A 16007-nucleotide genomic window follows, 5' to 3' on the forward strand; every position below is an offset into this window, starting at 1 on the left:
GCCCGTGCACTGCTACGAAGAGTAGCCCCCGCTCGCCGCAACTAGAGAGAGCCCGCGCACAGCGACGAAGACCCGATGCGGCCAAAAATAAATAAATAATTTTTTTTTTTTTTTTAAAGAAACATCCTAGAGTCCAGGGTGTGTGTGTTGGGGGAGGGTGAGTGGGGACCAGATGCGCCGTTAAGGTGTGGGCATCATATCACAGGCCCCGAGGCATTGGGGTTTAACCCTGAGGAACTGGAGATCTTAAAAGTTGAGAACAAAATGTCCCAGGTCCACAAGGAGCTTCCCATCTCGAATCAGAAGTGGAACAATCCCAAGCAGGGGCTATGCTGACACTGGGATTCCTGCTAAAGGTTCCTGACACGCAGCCTCGAGACGGAAGGGTGTTCTCTGCCAGCCCTGGGAAGACACCGCCTGTCTCAGTTTAGAAGCCTGCTGTTCTGCATCAGGGTCGGCTTTTGACTCTTTGTCCCCAAAGCGGGTGCTTGTTTTTTCATCATAAATTTAAACTGAGGGGGAAAGTGTTAATCTCTCGGTTAACCACTTGGCCTCAGAGAACTGAGCTGATCCAGCCACGGCGAACCCCGTGCCATGGAAAGCGGAACACGGGGCGTGCGTGCGTGTGCGGGGCGGGGTATGCATCAACACACTGCTGTCTTCCTTTGTCCCCTCCAGCTCTGGGGCTTTCCTGGGACTGTTTCTCTCTTCTGGAGGGAGGGGCAGGGGGCGGGTACAGGAGATGGGGAAGGAATTGGGGGGCACACTGGAGAGTGTCTGTGGTAGAAACCGATTGTGTACAAGCAACCGGGGCCACTGGAGAGAGAAATATGAGCAGAGCCCACGCAGACGTACCGGCCAAGAGCATTCCTGTGGTTCTAAGGATGTGGGAAAACAACTTGCAGGCCTGGACAAGTTCACGCGGGGTGGGGTACAGCGTGATGGACCAGGGCCAGAACTAAAAATAAGGTGGCTTCGATGCCGAGCGGAAGCGTTAGCATCTGTGGGATTGTGGCAGAGGAGAGGGGAGTTTCAGCGCCCCCAGGCACAGTGAGGCCAGAGGAGAGGAGAGGGAGGGGTTGGCCAGGCCGCCGTCTCAGCAGTGAGAAAGGATGGTGCTCCCCCCAGAAAGGAGACCGCTCTCCTCTTCCCAGCTGGGAAGCCGAAGCCCAGAGAAGGCAGAAGTCGGGGCAGGGAAGGACTGAGGCAAAGGCTGTCCCGCAGCAGAAGGAAGACTCCAGGCGTTACTGCTGGCCCCGCCCCCGGAGGCTGGCACATCCCTGCCAGAGGAGCAGAGAGGGGCGGGGCCGCCTCCAAACCTCCTCCCCAGGGAGCAGTTAAGGAGCCCAGGAGCGGCCTGGAGTGGAGGGACGGGACACAGCTCTTACTGGGTGTTCACTAGGTGGGGGTGTTTTCCATAGGGTCCCACAATGATCCTGAAAGGTGGGTATTTCATTCCTTTTCTACAGATTATGAAAACAGGATTCTGGACTTCTCTGGTGGTCCAGTGGTTAGGACTCTGTGCTGCCACTGCAGGGAGGGAGGGAAGAAAGAAAGAAAGAAAGAAAGATACAAAGAAAGAAAGAAAGAAAGAAAGAAAGAAAGAAAGAAAGAAAGAAAGAAAGAAAGAAAGAAAGAAAGAAAGAAAGGAAGGAAGGAAGAAAGGAAGAAAGAAAGAAAAGAAGGAAAGAAGGAAAAGAAGGAAGGAAGGATGGAAGAAAGAAAGAAAGAAAGAAAGGAAGAAGGAAGGAAGGAAGGAAGGAAGGAAGAAAGGAGGGAAGGAAGGAAGGAAGGAAGGAAGGAAGGAAGGAAGGAAGGAAGGAAGGAAGGAAGGAAGGAGGAAGGAAAGAAGAAAACAGGGTTCAAAACACTCGTAGACTCACATAATCCCAAGGCCACCCAGCATGTCAGTGGCAGAGCTGAGACCGGACCCCACGGCTCTGCCCACCAAGCCTGCACTCCTTCTGCACCTGTCACTCATCTAAAAGGCAGAAAGGGAAGCAGACCCTTTCCAGGTGGCCCCAGAGGGCAGAACAGGGACAGGGGTCACAGGTGGGGAGGAAACCTTTGTAATAACCAGAACTACCCGACAGTAAGCGGCTGGCCTCAGGGCACGGCAAGCTCACGCCAAAGCTGGCTGCTGGGCGCCGTGAGAGGGATCCAGGGGGTCCCCATCGCTCTCAGGGTCTGTGCCGTGTGGAAGCAGCACGGGAGCCTGCCCTGCCTGGGTCTGACATTGCCCTTGCCCTGCCCTTGGTGTGGGAAGGAGGAAACCTTGAGTCTGGGAGGAAGAGAACCGCCTCTGGAAGCTGCCTGCTAACAGATCAATCATTCAAGCAGTTTGCAACCCTAAGATCCAGCACCAAGGCATTGGAACAGAGCCGCGCCCTCAGGCTGCTGAGCGCCTTCTAGGGAAAGGGGCTCCCGCACCAAGGAAACAAGCACGCCAGAGCCGGGCAAGAGAGGGTGTTTGCTGCAGAAACAAGGGCTAACTTATGTGCCGCCTCCCAGGTTTATGAGGAGTCAGAAGACAGGACAATGGGGCCTGGAGAACCCAGGGAAAGCGCCTTGCACTAATAATTACAGTGTTAATAGTGTTATTCACAGCCGTCTTTTTGGTTTTTTTTCTTTTGAGCATTTACTGCGCGCCAGACTCTGTGCTGAATGTTTTGGATGCATTGTAGGATTTAACCCTCGGAGCACCCCTGTGAGACAGGTGCTTTTATCGCCTTGTTACAGACCAGGAGACAGGCCCAGAGAAGGGATGTAACTCGCCCAAAATTGCACAGCGAACGTGGCAGAGCTGGGACTCCAGCCCAGACCTGTCAAGACTCCAGACCCCGAGGACAAGTGAGGAGCTGGTGCCTCTGCCATCTCTGCCCTGATACAGAAATAGCTCCAAGCTAGAATGTAATCGTTTCCTATTGCTGCTTAACAAATTACCACAAACCTAGACACACGTTTATATAATATCGTGTAGGGTCAGAAGTGCGAGCTGAAATCAAGGTGTCAGCAGGACCGCCTTCCCTTCTGGAGGCTCAGGGGAGAATTCACTTCTTTGCCTTTTCCAGCTTCAGGAGGCCACACTCAACCCTCAGTACGTGGCCCCTCCCTTCGGCTTCAAAGCCAGCTTTGCTTTGTCTCTCTGACATTTACTCACATCTTCCCCTGACCACAGCCAGCGAAGACTCTGCTTTTCAAGATCCGCGTGACTAGACTGGGTCCACCTGGATAATTCAGGATCACCTCCCCATCTCAAAGTCCCTTTTACCGTGGAGATTAACACATTCACAGGCTCCAGGGATTGGGGTGTGGACATTTTAGGGGCCATTATTCTGCCTGGTACTTATAATAAAAGTGGGGGGAGAAGCAAATGCACCAACAGCCAGGTACTTAAAAAGGGAGGGACGGAAGAGTGAGTATTACATGTGTTAGCATTTCCATAAAGGAGACATAAAACCAGCGTTGGTTACTGGAGGAGAAGCAGGCTGATGGAGGACAAGGCTGGGTGGTGATATTTTGTGTTATTACAGAAGTGTGCAAACACACTCAAAACTAGAGACAACCGGCTAGTGAATCCTTCTACCCGGCACCCAGCATCACCAGTTACCACCGTTTTGCCTTCTAGTTTCATTTATCTCCCCACCTTTGGGGAAAGGACTGAAAATGTATAGCAAATCCCACACGTCGTATCACTCTAGCTTTAAAAACTTCGGTATGTAGCGCTAAGAGACGGGGGTTTTCAGAAGTATACCACAACTCCATCACCACACCTAATAAACTTAAAAATAGTTTCTTACTATCACCTAATACTTAGTTGATATTTAAATTTCCCTAATTGCTTACAAACTTTTTTTTTTTTTTTTTTTTTTAATAATTGGTTCGTTTGAATCAGGACCCGGACAAGGCCCTCATGCTGTACTGGGTTGAGGTGAGTCCTAAATTTCTCTCAATCTATAACAATTTCCAGGAGATACACTCTTCCCTCTCTACACTTTTGTATCTTTATTTCTCAATCATGTAAATGAATGATCTACACAGAAGTTAAATTCGGGAGACAATACAAATCTAATGCTGCGTGGAGAGTTAAAGGATGGGGGTGAAGAAGAGCATCCCAAGCAGGGGACTCAGGAGCAGAGAGGACAGGGGCAGAGGGAAGCGGGGGGCCCGCCGAAGCCCCCAGAGGTGGGTGGAGTCAGGGATCCCAGGGGTCCAACATTCTGGGGGGTTTCCTGGTCTGCCTGGCAGAGGTAGGTGGAAGGGTTGCAGGGGCAACAGCGACAGCCTAGGCTGCAGCATCCTGAGGAAAGTCCCCAAAGGGGACTTTAGAAATCAATAAATAAAAGGATGATGCAACCTTATCTAAATGTGCAGCCTGCCGAGAAACCACAGGAAAACCCACTATCCACCAAACCGAGCTTAGTGTTACACCAAAGCACCCCCAGACCGGACAGGGGAAGAACATAGAGGCGGATAATCACGAAGGACAGAGGAGCCGCTGAAACTCCCCAAGCTGAGAGACCTGAGCTCTGTGCCAGCTCTGCCTTCAGCCGTCCGCAGGGTCCTGTGAAGGTCACCTGCAGATGCGGCACCTTAAGTAACCATGGCTGGGGGAGCGAGGAGTGAGCAATAGTGTATGCACCAGCATGTGCTTGGACTTGCATGAAGAAGGTTACATAAAAACCAAATGAGAGTGGGGCTTCCCTGGTGGCTCAGTGGTTAGGAATCCGCCTGCCAAGGCAGAGGACACAGGTTCGAGCCCTGGTCCGGGAAGATCCCACATGCCGCGGAGGAACTAAGCCCGTGCGCCACAGCTACTGAGCCTGCACTCTAGAGCCCACGAGCCACAACTACTGAGCCCGTGTGCCACAACTACTGAAGCCCACGCGCCTAGAGTCCATGCTCCGCGGCAAGAGAAGCCACCGCAATGAGAAGCCCATGCACTGCAACGATGAGCAGCCCCCTCACGGCGACTAGAGAAAGCCTGAGCGCAGCAACGAAGACCCAATGCAGCCAAAAATAAATAAATAAATGTATCAAAATAAAAACAAAAAAAAAAAAATGAGAGTCAAAGAGATCCTGAGTACGGAAGGAGCAGTGGAAATTCTCCCCGCTTAATATTGCTAACAGCCAGATCCCAAAGCCCCACTCCTACCACCACTCCCCATATTATCCCTGACTGAAAGAGGGGTTCCTTTGACAGAGTCAAAGGAAGAGAGGCGGGAATGAGCCCAGGGCGTTCAGAGAATTAAAACGAATTCCAAGTGCTAAGTCAATGTGGGATCTTGGATTGGACTCTGGGACAGGAAGAGGACGTGAGTGGAAAAACAGGTGAAATCTGAATAACATCTGCAGTTTAGTGAATAGCACTGTGCTTAGTTTTGACAAATAAACCACTTTTTTTTCAGATGTTGACATTGGGGGGAAGCTGTTCTATCTTTGCAACTTTTCTGTAAACCTGGAATTATTCCTAAATAAAAGAGTTAGTAAGAAAGAGAGAGAAGGAAAAAAGACAAAAAGAAGAGCAGTACAAAATGGCTAAAGCATATAAGTTGCCAGAAGGGGGGAACGGGTGATGGGCGTCTGCAGAGGCTGGCTTACCGGGGCCTCCTGTGCCCCACCACGGGGTCCAGACTCCATCTCTCTGCAGGCAGTACTCCACGGCGATGTCCCCTCTTTCTGAACCCTTCCCACGGGCCCCAGGGGGACACCAGCCACAGTTTCTTACCTTCATGTTCATCTTAACTATATTTCACCTGCCCATATGTGCCTGAACACACAAAGATCCCAGGTCTGCTACACACACACACACACACACACAGAGCTCATCTAGGAGGGGCCCTGTGTCCAGCCTCTAATCCTCCCCCCCCGGGAATCCAGAACCATCACCCAGAACAGAGGTCAGCAGCCATCCCCACTCCCCATGGTGGAGGAAAAGCAGTCATCCTCCCGGCTCCGCAGCTGTGAAAAGGGAGGCTCCAAAGGACAGGCTCCAGCAAAGGCAGGACCAAGACGCAAACTCTCCACCTGTCTTCGGCCCCTAAGACTCAGACGCTCGGCTGGCTGGGGGCACCTTCAAGATGGCACAACCCCTCGGGTGTCACCTGCAGTCCCTTCACCCACCTCCACAACCAAAGGACAAGAAAGACAGAGAGAGCAGCGATGTTAACACAACCACTTATGCTGTGCAGAGGTAGCTCAGCACCCGGGTCCTGGAGCCAAATCACCTGGGCTCAAATCCCAGCTCCACTAGCAAGTGAGATCCTGCGGCCTCCATTTCCCCATGTGTGAAATGGACACAGTAAGACTCTCAACCTCAGAGGCCGTCTGAGGATTAAACAGGTTTACGAATAGCAGTTGCGCCCATCCAAGTGTTCGTTCTTTGGGTTTATTTTTCCATCTAGTGTCTGCAGAGTACCTACTGTGGGTACTACAGGAGCTGATCATCCACTGGGGGGCATTTTTTTTTTAAAGATGCATGAAACATGAAATTACTGGGAATTCCCTGGCAGTCCAGTGGTTAGGACGCCGCGCTTCCACTGCAGGGGGCACGGGTTCGATCCCTGGTCGGGGAACTAAGATCCGCATGCCTCGCGGCTCAGCCAAAAAAAAACACACACACATGAAACTACCATCCAGGACAACGTCTGATCAGAGCCGAGTGGGTGATTCATAAAGAAATTGCTACAGGAGCGCTGAGAGGGAGGGCCAGCGCAGACTGGGATGACGGAGGATTCAGGAAAGGCAGGGGCCGAGCTGGCCTCAAAGATGGGGGCTGCTTATGGGGCAGAAGAGAAAACGACGGGCCAGGGACTGGGGCTCTGCCAGGGGAAGAGGAGGTGGGAACCCAGCCATAGGTGTGGGTGTGCAGGCAGTGTCCCAAGAGAGGGAACAGAATTGTAAATACTATAGGTTATGACAAGACAGCAGAGGGCCTTCATGATGAGCTTAGAATGAGGACATGAGCCTTTCATACATTCAGAAAATATTTACTGTGCACCTGCTGTGTGTCGGGTACTGTTCAAGGCCCTTGGGATACTTCTGAGAACAAGATGGTCACGGTCCCTGCTCTAGAGGAGTTTACATTCCGGCGGAAGGAGGCAGATTATAAACGATACACATACTAAGAAAATTCTTTCCTCTGTTAGAAGGTAATAAGTGTGATGGCAAACAATTTAGCAGTAAGTGGAGCCCGAGAGGTTTTCGAGCAGGAAAAATGAGCGAAGCAAAGCTTTAGGAGTTACGACAAAAAGATGGTATTAAATATTAGTTACTGGGGCTTCCCTGGTGGCGCAGTGGTTGAGAATCCGCCTGCCGATGCAGGGGACACGGGTTCGAGCCCTGGTCCGGGAAGATCCCACATGCCGCGGAGCAACTGGGCCCGTGAGCCACAACTACTGAGCCTGCGCGTCCGGAGCCTGTGCTCCGCAACAAGAGAGGCCTCGACAGTGAGAGGCCCGCGTACCGCAATGAAGAGTGGCCCCCCCGCTCGCCACAACCAGAGGAAGCCCTCGCACGGAAACAAAGACCCAACACAGCCAAAAATAAATTAATTAATTAATTTTAAAAATATTAGTTACTTACAACTCTTCCTCGCCCCCCACCCAATCTCCTAAAGTGGACAGATCCTGAGAAATATGATTTGCTTTGCTGAGCTGGGGTAGTGGGAAGTGGAGGATGCAGACCAGAAATGCCAAGTGAGAGCTACGCTGCTCCCCATGAAGTGGAGGGCGAGGGCCAGAGGCTGGCAGGGGCTGGGCAGGGGTGCAGGAGACCAGGCAGGCGCATCTGCTCAGAACAGAAGTTGGAAGAAAGATCCAAAAAGCATTTTGAGGCTTCCCTGGTGGCGCAGTGGTTGGGAGTCCGCCTGCCGATGCAGGGGACACGGGTTCGTGCTCCGGTCCGGGAAGGTCCCACGTACCGCGGAGCGGCTGAGCCTGTGAGCCACGGCCGCGGAGCCTGTGCTCCGCAACGGGAGAGGCCACAGCAGTGAGAGGCCCACGTACCGCAAAAAAAAAAAAAAAAAAAAAAAAAAAAAAAACCTATTAAAACAAAAAGCATTTTGAGAATAGTGTTCTCTGTCCTGCAGGATGTCACCCCTCGTCCAGTTCTCCGTGAACTCTTCATCAACTCCATACTCTGCGTGGGTGGCCTCCGCATGGCCTATGCGGGGGTTCAACACCCTAGAAAGAAGTTATGGTGGGAGCAGGGTGGCCCAAGGCAGCCCAAGCCCAGTGACAGGGCAAGGAAGTCGGCCCAGTGATGCGTGCAGACTGGATGAGTGAATGCCAGGAACGCGGGCAGGAGGATGGGACAGTTGTTTGGACCGAGGAAGGGCTTCGAGGACATGGCCCCACCTTGGGTGGAGCGGGAGAAAAGCTGAGCAGTCCACGCGGAGCTGGACTCCGAAGGCCTGAGGTCTGCTCTTTTCTCTCAAGCCCTCTCTCTTGGGTGGGGAGGGATCAATTAGGAGGTTGGGATTGACGTGTACACACTGCCGTATATAAGACAGATAACCAGCACGGATCTGCTGTAGAGCCCAGGGAACTCTGTTCAATATCTTGTAATAACCTATATGGGAAACTAACACAACACTGTCAATCAACCATATTTCAATTAAAAAATAAATAAACTTCCTTGAAAAAGATAAAAAATTTTAAAAAGACACCAACAATCCAATAAAAAAATGCTGTCATTTGAACACAGAAAAAAATAAGAAACAAAATAAACCGCTCTCTCCTGCCTTGGGCTTTCTTCTTCATTTTTACACTGGGCAGCCTCGGTGGCACCTCCTACCAGCGACGGGAGCAGTGCAGGGAAGCAGGAACCACATGCAGTGGGCAGGTGCGGGGCCAGCAGGGGCAGAGAAATCACAGGTGGGCGGAGGGTTCGGGGCTGACTAGGGGCTGTGGGCAAGGAGAAGGGCAGTCGGCTTCCTGCGTAGGGAGGCCCTCGGAGATTATGAATTCTGATCTTGATGTTTACTTTTTTTTTTTTTTTTTTTTTTTTTGCGGTACGCGGGCCTCTCACTGCCGTGGCCTCTCCCGTTGCGGAGCACAGGCTCCGGAAGCGCAGGCCCAGAGGCCACGGCTCACGGGCCCAGCCGCTCCGCGGCACGTGGGATCTTCCCGGACCGGGGCACGAACCCGTGTCCCCTGCATCGGCAGGCGGACTCCCAACCACTAGGCCACCAGGGAAGCCCCTTGATGTTTACTTTGAGATGTCTATTAGTATACTATTGATTCTGTGACAAATCACCGCAAATTTAGTGGCTTAAAATAAGCACACATGACTTTACAATTCTGCAGGTCAGAAGCCCAAAATGAGTCAGCAGGATGACATTTGCTCCGTCTGGCAGCTCTAGGGGAGAATCTGCTTCCTTGCCGTTTCCAGCCTCTGGAGCTGCCTGCATTCCTTGGCTTGCGGCCCTGCGTCCTTCTCATCTCAGCCTCCACCTCCACGTCTCCCTCTCTGGCTCTGACGCTCCTGCCTCTTCTTCTAAGGACTCATGGGATCACACGGGGCCCATGAGTACATGCCACGATAGCCTCCCCATCTCAAGATCGTAACGTAATCACACGTGCAAAATCCCTTTTGCCATGGAAGGTGGTGTCTTCACGGATTTGGGGGGTTAGGAGGTGGGCATATTTGTGGGGACATTAGGGTTAGGGAAATGCTCTACAGGCCCTCAGATATCATGACGAATTTAAGCTCAAAAGAAAAATGGTGGCAGGAACAAGGTGGGATGCACGTCCAGGGAAAGAGGGGAGCAGAGGACAGAGGAGCCGTGCCTGAGGGAGACCCACTCCCTGGCAGTTTTTTCACAAGTTTGCCGAGGGCTCCTATGGGCCAGCAAGGGACTGGATGCTCGGAGAACACAAAAACTAACCAAATGCACGTGTACTTAGAGGAGCTCGCCTCCAAAACGTGTACACAGGAGAGATTACGATGAAGGCCAATGAGTCACACAGGAAAGATCCAAACAAGGTAATCCATGGAGGAAAGACAGAGTGTTCAAGGCTTCACGGAGTGGTGACATTTGAGCTTAGTAAGAGGAGCAGCAAAGACGTTTCTAGAAGGGAAGGGAGTGAGCCAAGATGGTGCAACCCCAGGGACAGCAAGGGAGAGGTGTCTAGAAAGAAGGGCGGGTCAGCAGGGTCATGGCAAGGAGAAATGGCCACCAGTGTGGCAGCTGGGAGGCCCTAGTGGCCCATGAGAGAGGGTTCTCCAGCCGCCTCCCACAGCGGGAAGCTAGAACGGTCCCAGGCAGACGGGCGTGGCCAGTCCTCGGCTCCCCAGCCCTGCGTTCAAATCCTACCACCAGGTGGGGCACAAGAGCCAAAGTGAACCCTCAGCCAGAGCAGGGTTTTTCCAGAAACAGGATGTCCTGAGAGAAGGGAGGAAAAGTTTTCCCACTCCATCACCACAGAGCCTGGAAGGCCTCACTGCCTTCATGTGATCTCTGACTCAGGGGCTTACCCAGATTTTCCCCTTCCAGTTAAAGCAAACCATATTTTTTCCGCTGCTCCCTTTCTTGGTTGGCTGTAGGACTGAACGCCTCTAACAAACACACTTTGGGGCGGAGGCTCAGGGCACCAAAGAAAAGAGTGGACCTGACGTCTCCTAATTCACAATGTCATTGTACAGGCCCAGACAGAGGAGGTGGCTTGTCCAAAATAAACCAAAGGGTGGGTTCAAGAACAGAATTCAGATCTCCTCACTCACATTCTCAGGACTCCTCGATTGTACATAATTTGACGTTTCACCCTAGCCCTCTCCCACCAATGGTTTCTTGAGGGTAAATAATAACAGTAACAGTAACAGTAGCCAACATTCCCTGGGCACTCCAGTGGCAGGTGGATGACCTCAGTCAGTGCTCACAATTCCCCTTAGAAGGAGTTTCTATTATAAGCTTAAATATTTGCTCAACTCCTCCCATCTGGGCTTGTGAATGAGGAGGTGGGGTGGGGAGAGGAGAGGAGAATATTAAAAAGAACAAATCCTTTCTCTCCTTAGACCTGTTCTCCCAAGGCAGGTGTACTCTGGCTGAGAACAGCACCACGAGACCCTGTCTGGTTTCCAGCCTCAGCACCCCACACCCTGGTGGACCCCAACCGTCCTTGGCCACGGTGGGTCAGGGGCAGTGACCTGGCAAAGAACAGCAAAACTCCCGGGCCTGGCCACTACTGACAACATTTAGGGAACTTTGCTTCCGTTGCTGCTCCTTCCCAGTCCTCCTTCCTTCCCTGTCTCACCCACTATGGTGGTTTCCCCAGCAGCTGCCTGTGGTTTGGTACCTGGGCCTTTCCACATGGTTCCCTCGGCCTGGAGTTCCCTCCCCAGCCCTGTCTGCTGGCCCACCTTCCAAAGTCAGCGGCGGGCGGTGTCCCCCTCGCTGGAAGCCTCTCCCGGCTCAGGCAGACCTGGGTACACACCCCAGCCCCTCTATTTCCTAGGCTGCATCTCCCCGTTAGCACGAGTTCGTGTGCCTGACGCACAGGGAGGCCAAACATACCAAAACGTCGGAAAGGTTTACCAGGGCAGGCCATACAAGGGGACGGGTTTTGAAGGGTTTCAGCAAAGCTTTTTTATATTGTTTGTTTGTTTGTTTGTTTCCTGTACGCGGGCCTCTCCCGTTGCAGAGCGCAGGCTCTGGACGCGCAGGCTCCGCGGCACGTGGGATCTTCCTGAACCGGGGCCCATGCATCGGCAGGCGGACTCTCAACCACTGCACCACCAGGTAAGCCCAGCAAAGCTTTTTTAAAAGCCAGGCAAGGGACAAGGGTCGCAGGGTCTGTGATCCCCTCGTGCACAGTTCTCTGATTGGCTGATGGTGAGGTAACGGGGCGGTGTCACAGGGGTTAACATGACCAGTCCTTAGGCTCCAGGAGGCCTGGGGCTATGTGTCAGGTCATCAAGTAGTTAACATCTTCCCTTGGGTGGGGGGTTTTAGCATCTGTAAAACAACTCAGGAAATGTGCATCAAATACCATTATGTAGGTACTTAAGAGACAGAGCTAAAGCGGAGGATATGGGGGAGGCCTGTCCCAGGAAGGCGCCATAGGGCCCTGCTCGGTTACACCACAAGCAAAGACCCCAGGGGCTTATACTGGTCTGGCCTGCACTGAGATTCTTCCAGGTGAGATAGAGGGCATGTCGTCTTAGCATGGGGATGTATAGGACACAGAGCAGGCTCTCCAGAAACACTGGAAGAAGAAATGAATGAAATCCTCCTCAGCTCCAGCTGGCCTGACTCTGATCTTGCCCTCGCTACCCCCTCTCCCGGTTTGCCCCCCTCTCTCCAGCCTCCACCCTGTTGCCCCACCCCTTGGTCTCTCACCTGAACTACTCCACAGCCTCCTAACGTACCTCCACGGGTCCCCGGCTCACCTTCGTCTCCTGCTGCCCCCTCCCCAATTGCAGGTGCCCTGATACATCTCACCTTTCAGTCTAACCCCCCAAAGCTCTGAGCCAAGGCCTGGAGATAGAGACAATGGTCCTTGTCCTCAAGGAGCCTCCTGCCTGCTCCTCCCCTCAACCCCCAACCGCCCCCTGCCACCAGCCACCCAACCACCTAAAGCACAGGTTCCCTGCTTATAAACACTTCAGTTACCCCTCACCCCTGCGTGCAGAGTCCAGGACCATGAGGCACCTCTAGTTACATCCCCAGCTGTGAGTTCCAGCCCAGACCCCAGACGGCGCCAGCCCCAGCTTTGCCTGATTCCCCCATGACTGCAACCACTTTTCCTGGGGTTCTGCAGCATATGCTTCCCAATTTGGGTCAAAGGCCCCTCCTTTAAGGCCCCCTGGCCTTTAAGCCTCTCTCCTTGACCTCCTGTAACACTCTCATCCCCCTCCTGCCCTAAGGACATACCCGCCTAACAGGATACTGAAATGTGTTTTTGAATGAATGCATCAATGAGACAGATCTAACAAGGATCATAAACAGAGAAAAATATGTACTTCAAAGTGGTAACGCAGGCTGTTTCTGTGTTATTTTGAGTTACTTTTTTTTTTTTGCTTATTGGCATTTTCTGATGTTTCAGTATTTGAGCAGGTTTTGTTTTTGTAATTTAAAAAAAAAAAAACACCAAAGGAAACTTCATTTTGAAAAAAATACGAAAGGGTTTTGGGATTTCAAAAGTAGGGGGAATCTCCTCATCCTCTGCTGAGAAACAGGAAAGGAATGTTTAAGGGGCCATAGAATTTCTACAAGTGAAAATGGGAAGGCAGGCCAGCCAGAGGGCACACACCACATGCCAGATGCAGCCCTGGGGTGCTGGGGAGGGCAGAGTGTCCCCTACAGATGCAAGATGAGGAATTTTAACATCTCATTGAATGTGGGGAGCTGCAGAATTGTTTTCTTCCAGTTTTTACTGAGATAGAATTGACCTACAGCACTCTATAAATTTAAGGTGTACGACATAGTGATTTGACTCACATACATTATGAAATGATTACCACAGTGGGTTTAGTGAATATCCACATCTCATACACATACATTAGAGAAAAAGAAAAATATTTATAGTTTCTCCTTGTGATGAGAGCTCAGGATTTATTCTCTTAACAATTTTTCTTTATAACTTGCAGCAGTGTTAATTATGTATTATGTTGTACATTATATCCCTAGTACTTAGTTACCTGATAACACACGGGAAGTTTGTCCCTTTTGTCTACCTTCATTCAATTCCTCTTCCCCTCCCCTCCCCACCTCGGGTAACCACAAATCTGATCTCTTTTTCTGAGTCTGCCTGCTTGTTTTTGAAGTATAATTGACCTACAACACTCTGTTCGTTCATGATACATAACACAGTGATTCGATATTTCTATACATTTCAAAATGATCACCACAGCTCTAGTTACCATCTGTCACCATACGAAGATATTACATAATTATGGACTATATTCCCCTCACTATACATTTCATTCCCATGACTCATTTATTCTGTAAGTGAAAGTTGGTCCCTCTTAAATCTCCCTCTCCTAATTCTCTCCTACCCCCACCCCCCTTCCCTGTGGCAAACACCTGTTCGTTCTCTGTGTCTATGACTTTGTTTCTGTTTAGTTATATCTGTTTGTTTTTCAGATTCCACACGTAAGTGAAATCATACAGTATCTGGCCTTCTCTCTTTGATTTATCTCACTCCACATAATACCCTCTAGGTCCATCCATGTTGCTGCAAGTGGCAAGATTTCATTCTTTTTTATGGCTGAGTAATATTCCATTGTGTATATATACATCTTCTTTATCCCTTCCTCTGCTGATGGACACTTAATGCTGTTTCCATATCTTGGCTACTGTAAATAATGTTGCAATGAACACAGGGGTGCAAATATATTTTCAAGTAGTGCTTTCATTTTCTTTGGATAAATACCCAGGAGTGGAACTGCTGGGTAGTTCTCTTTCTAACTTTTTTATGGAACCTCCACACTGCTTTCCATAGTGGCTGCACCAATTTACCTTCCCCCCAACAGTGTAGGAGGGTTCCCTTTTCTCCACGTCCTCGCCAACATTTATCATTTGCGGGACATTTTTGAGCGGAGGAGAAACACCCTAAGCACTCTGGCACTGGAGCATCAAAGAGGTAGCAGTGGGCAGAGTCAAAAGGCAAGAGGGCGGGTGATGGGGAGTAGAGGCAAGACAGAAGCCAGGCTACAGCCTTTGTCTTCTCTGGGCCATGAACCTCAAGTCCAGGAAGCACTCCCAGACTGCCCGGCCCTCAGACATACTACTATTCAGTGATGGTATCTGAGAATTACTCCCATAAGCCTCCGACCGATCTTCCCACCTGGACGGCGAGCTTCTAATTCCTCCTGCTCCGCATGAGGTGCCGAGTAACAGTGTGCTTCACGAGTGAAGGTTTGCAAGGAGCCGCCCCAGGGAGACATAAGGCCAGGCAGCGTCCCTTTAAATCGAGGCCAAAGCAAGAAGAGCCCTCATTCTGCGGGTAGCCGGCCTTGGGTGTAGGGACCTCGGCCCCGACCACCGGAGAAGGTCTCCCAAAGTAGAGGGCTCGGGAAGGGCGGAAACCAGGCGACAACCGGAAGGGCGAGGCCTCCACTTACTCCGGGACGAAAGCAGCCGAAGATGACGGACGGGACCGGGACTGTTGGGAGGAAACAGGGAGGATGGCGGGAAGTCAAGGCCGGCCGACTTGGTGGGAAGGGCCGAGCCAGAGGCGGGAGGGGTCGCGGCCACCGGACCGGGGCGGGGCGGGGCGTGGCGGGGCGGGGCGAGGGCCGGCGGGGCGAGGGGCGGGGGCGGAGCCAGGCACATGCGCACCGCGGCGGCGCGCGCCCGAGGAGTGGCACTTTTTAAAAGTGCAGCCCTGAGGCCAACCCGCAGCTGCCAGCACCTCGGTCCGAAGCCTGGTCCCGCCCGTCCCGGCCTCAAGCGCCCCCGTCCCACACCAGTCCGGCCCAGGCCAGTCTAGCGCGCACCATGCCGGTCAAAGGAGGCACCAAGTGCATCAAATATCTGCTGTTCGGATTTAACTTCATCTTCTGGGTGAGTGAGCGCGACTGCCGCGCGCTCCTCTCCGGGGCCACCTGTCCGCCCCGGGCACCCGGTCCGCGGTCGGGGTCGCCGGTCACCGGCATCGCCTGTGCAGGGGAAGACTCCTGGCGGGAGGAGAGGGCACTGCGGCCGCCAGCTGGCTCCTCGGCGGGGGCCGAGACGGGCTGGGAGAGCGCGTTGGTCCGGGGCTGCTCTGAAGCGGGGCGGGCAGGGGGCGCGGGACCCTAGTGAGCCGGGGGTGGGGTGGTGTGTTTGCTGCCACCCCGATCCCCTCCGAGTGCAGGAGGGAGAAACGGAGCACCCCCTCTGCTGGGGACTCAAGGCCTTGCCCGAGGGGGACTCCCGAGGGCGGGCAGTGCAGCTCGTGACCCGGGTGGGGTCCCCCCGAGTGGCCGAGGCCGCGGGGAGGGGAGGATGCGGACCCGCCAAGGGACTAAGGTGGCGCCGGAGGAGCTCAGTGAAGGTCTGTTGGCACCTTTACGCCGGAGAG

General features: G+C 52.6%; 1 protein-coding gene across 1 annotated transcript in view; it reads left to right on the forward strand.

The window, feature by feature from the left end:
* Positions 1-15245: 15245 nt before the first annotated feature.
* CD9 (CD9 molecule) overlaps positions 15246-16007 on the forward strand; it is a 36643-nt gene continuing 35881 nt past the window's right edge. The window contains exon 1 of the mRNA XM_059082391.2: positions 15246-15508. Coding sequence (XP_058938374.1) covers positions 15443-15508 — 66 coding nt within the window. The 5' untranslated portion in view covers positions 15246-15442. The remainder of the gene's footprint in view (positions 15509-16007) is intronic.

The sequence above is a fragment of the Kogia breviceps genome, chromosome 12 (assembly GCF_026419965.1).
Source record: "Kogia breviceps isolate mKogBre1 chromosome 12, mKogBre1 haplotype 1, whole genome shotgun sequence".
Taxonomy (NCBI): Eukaryota; Metazoa; Chordata; class Mammalia; order Artiodactyla; family Physeteridae; genus Kogia; species Kogia breviceps.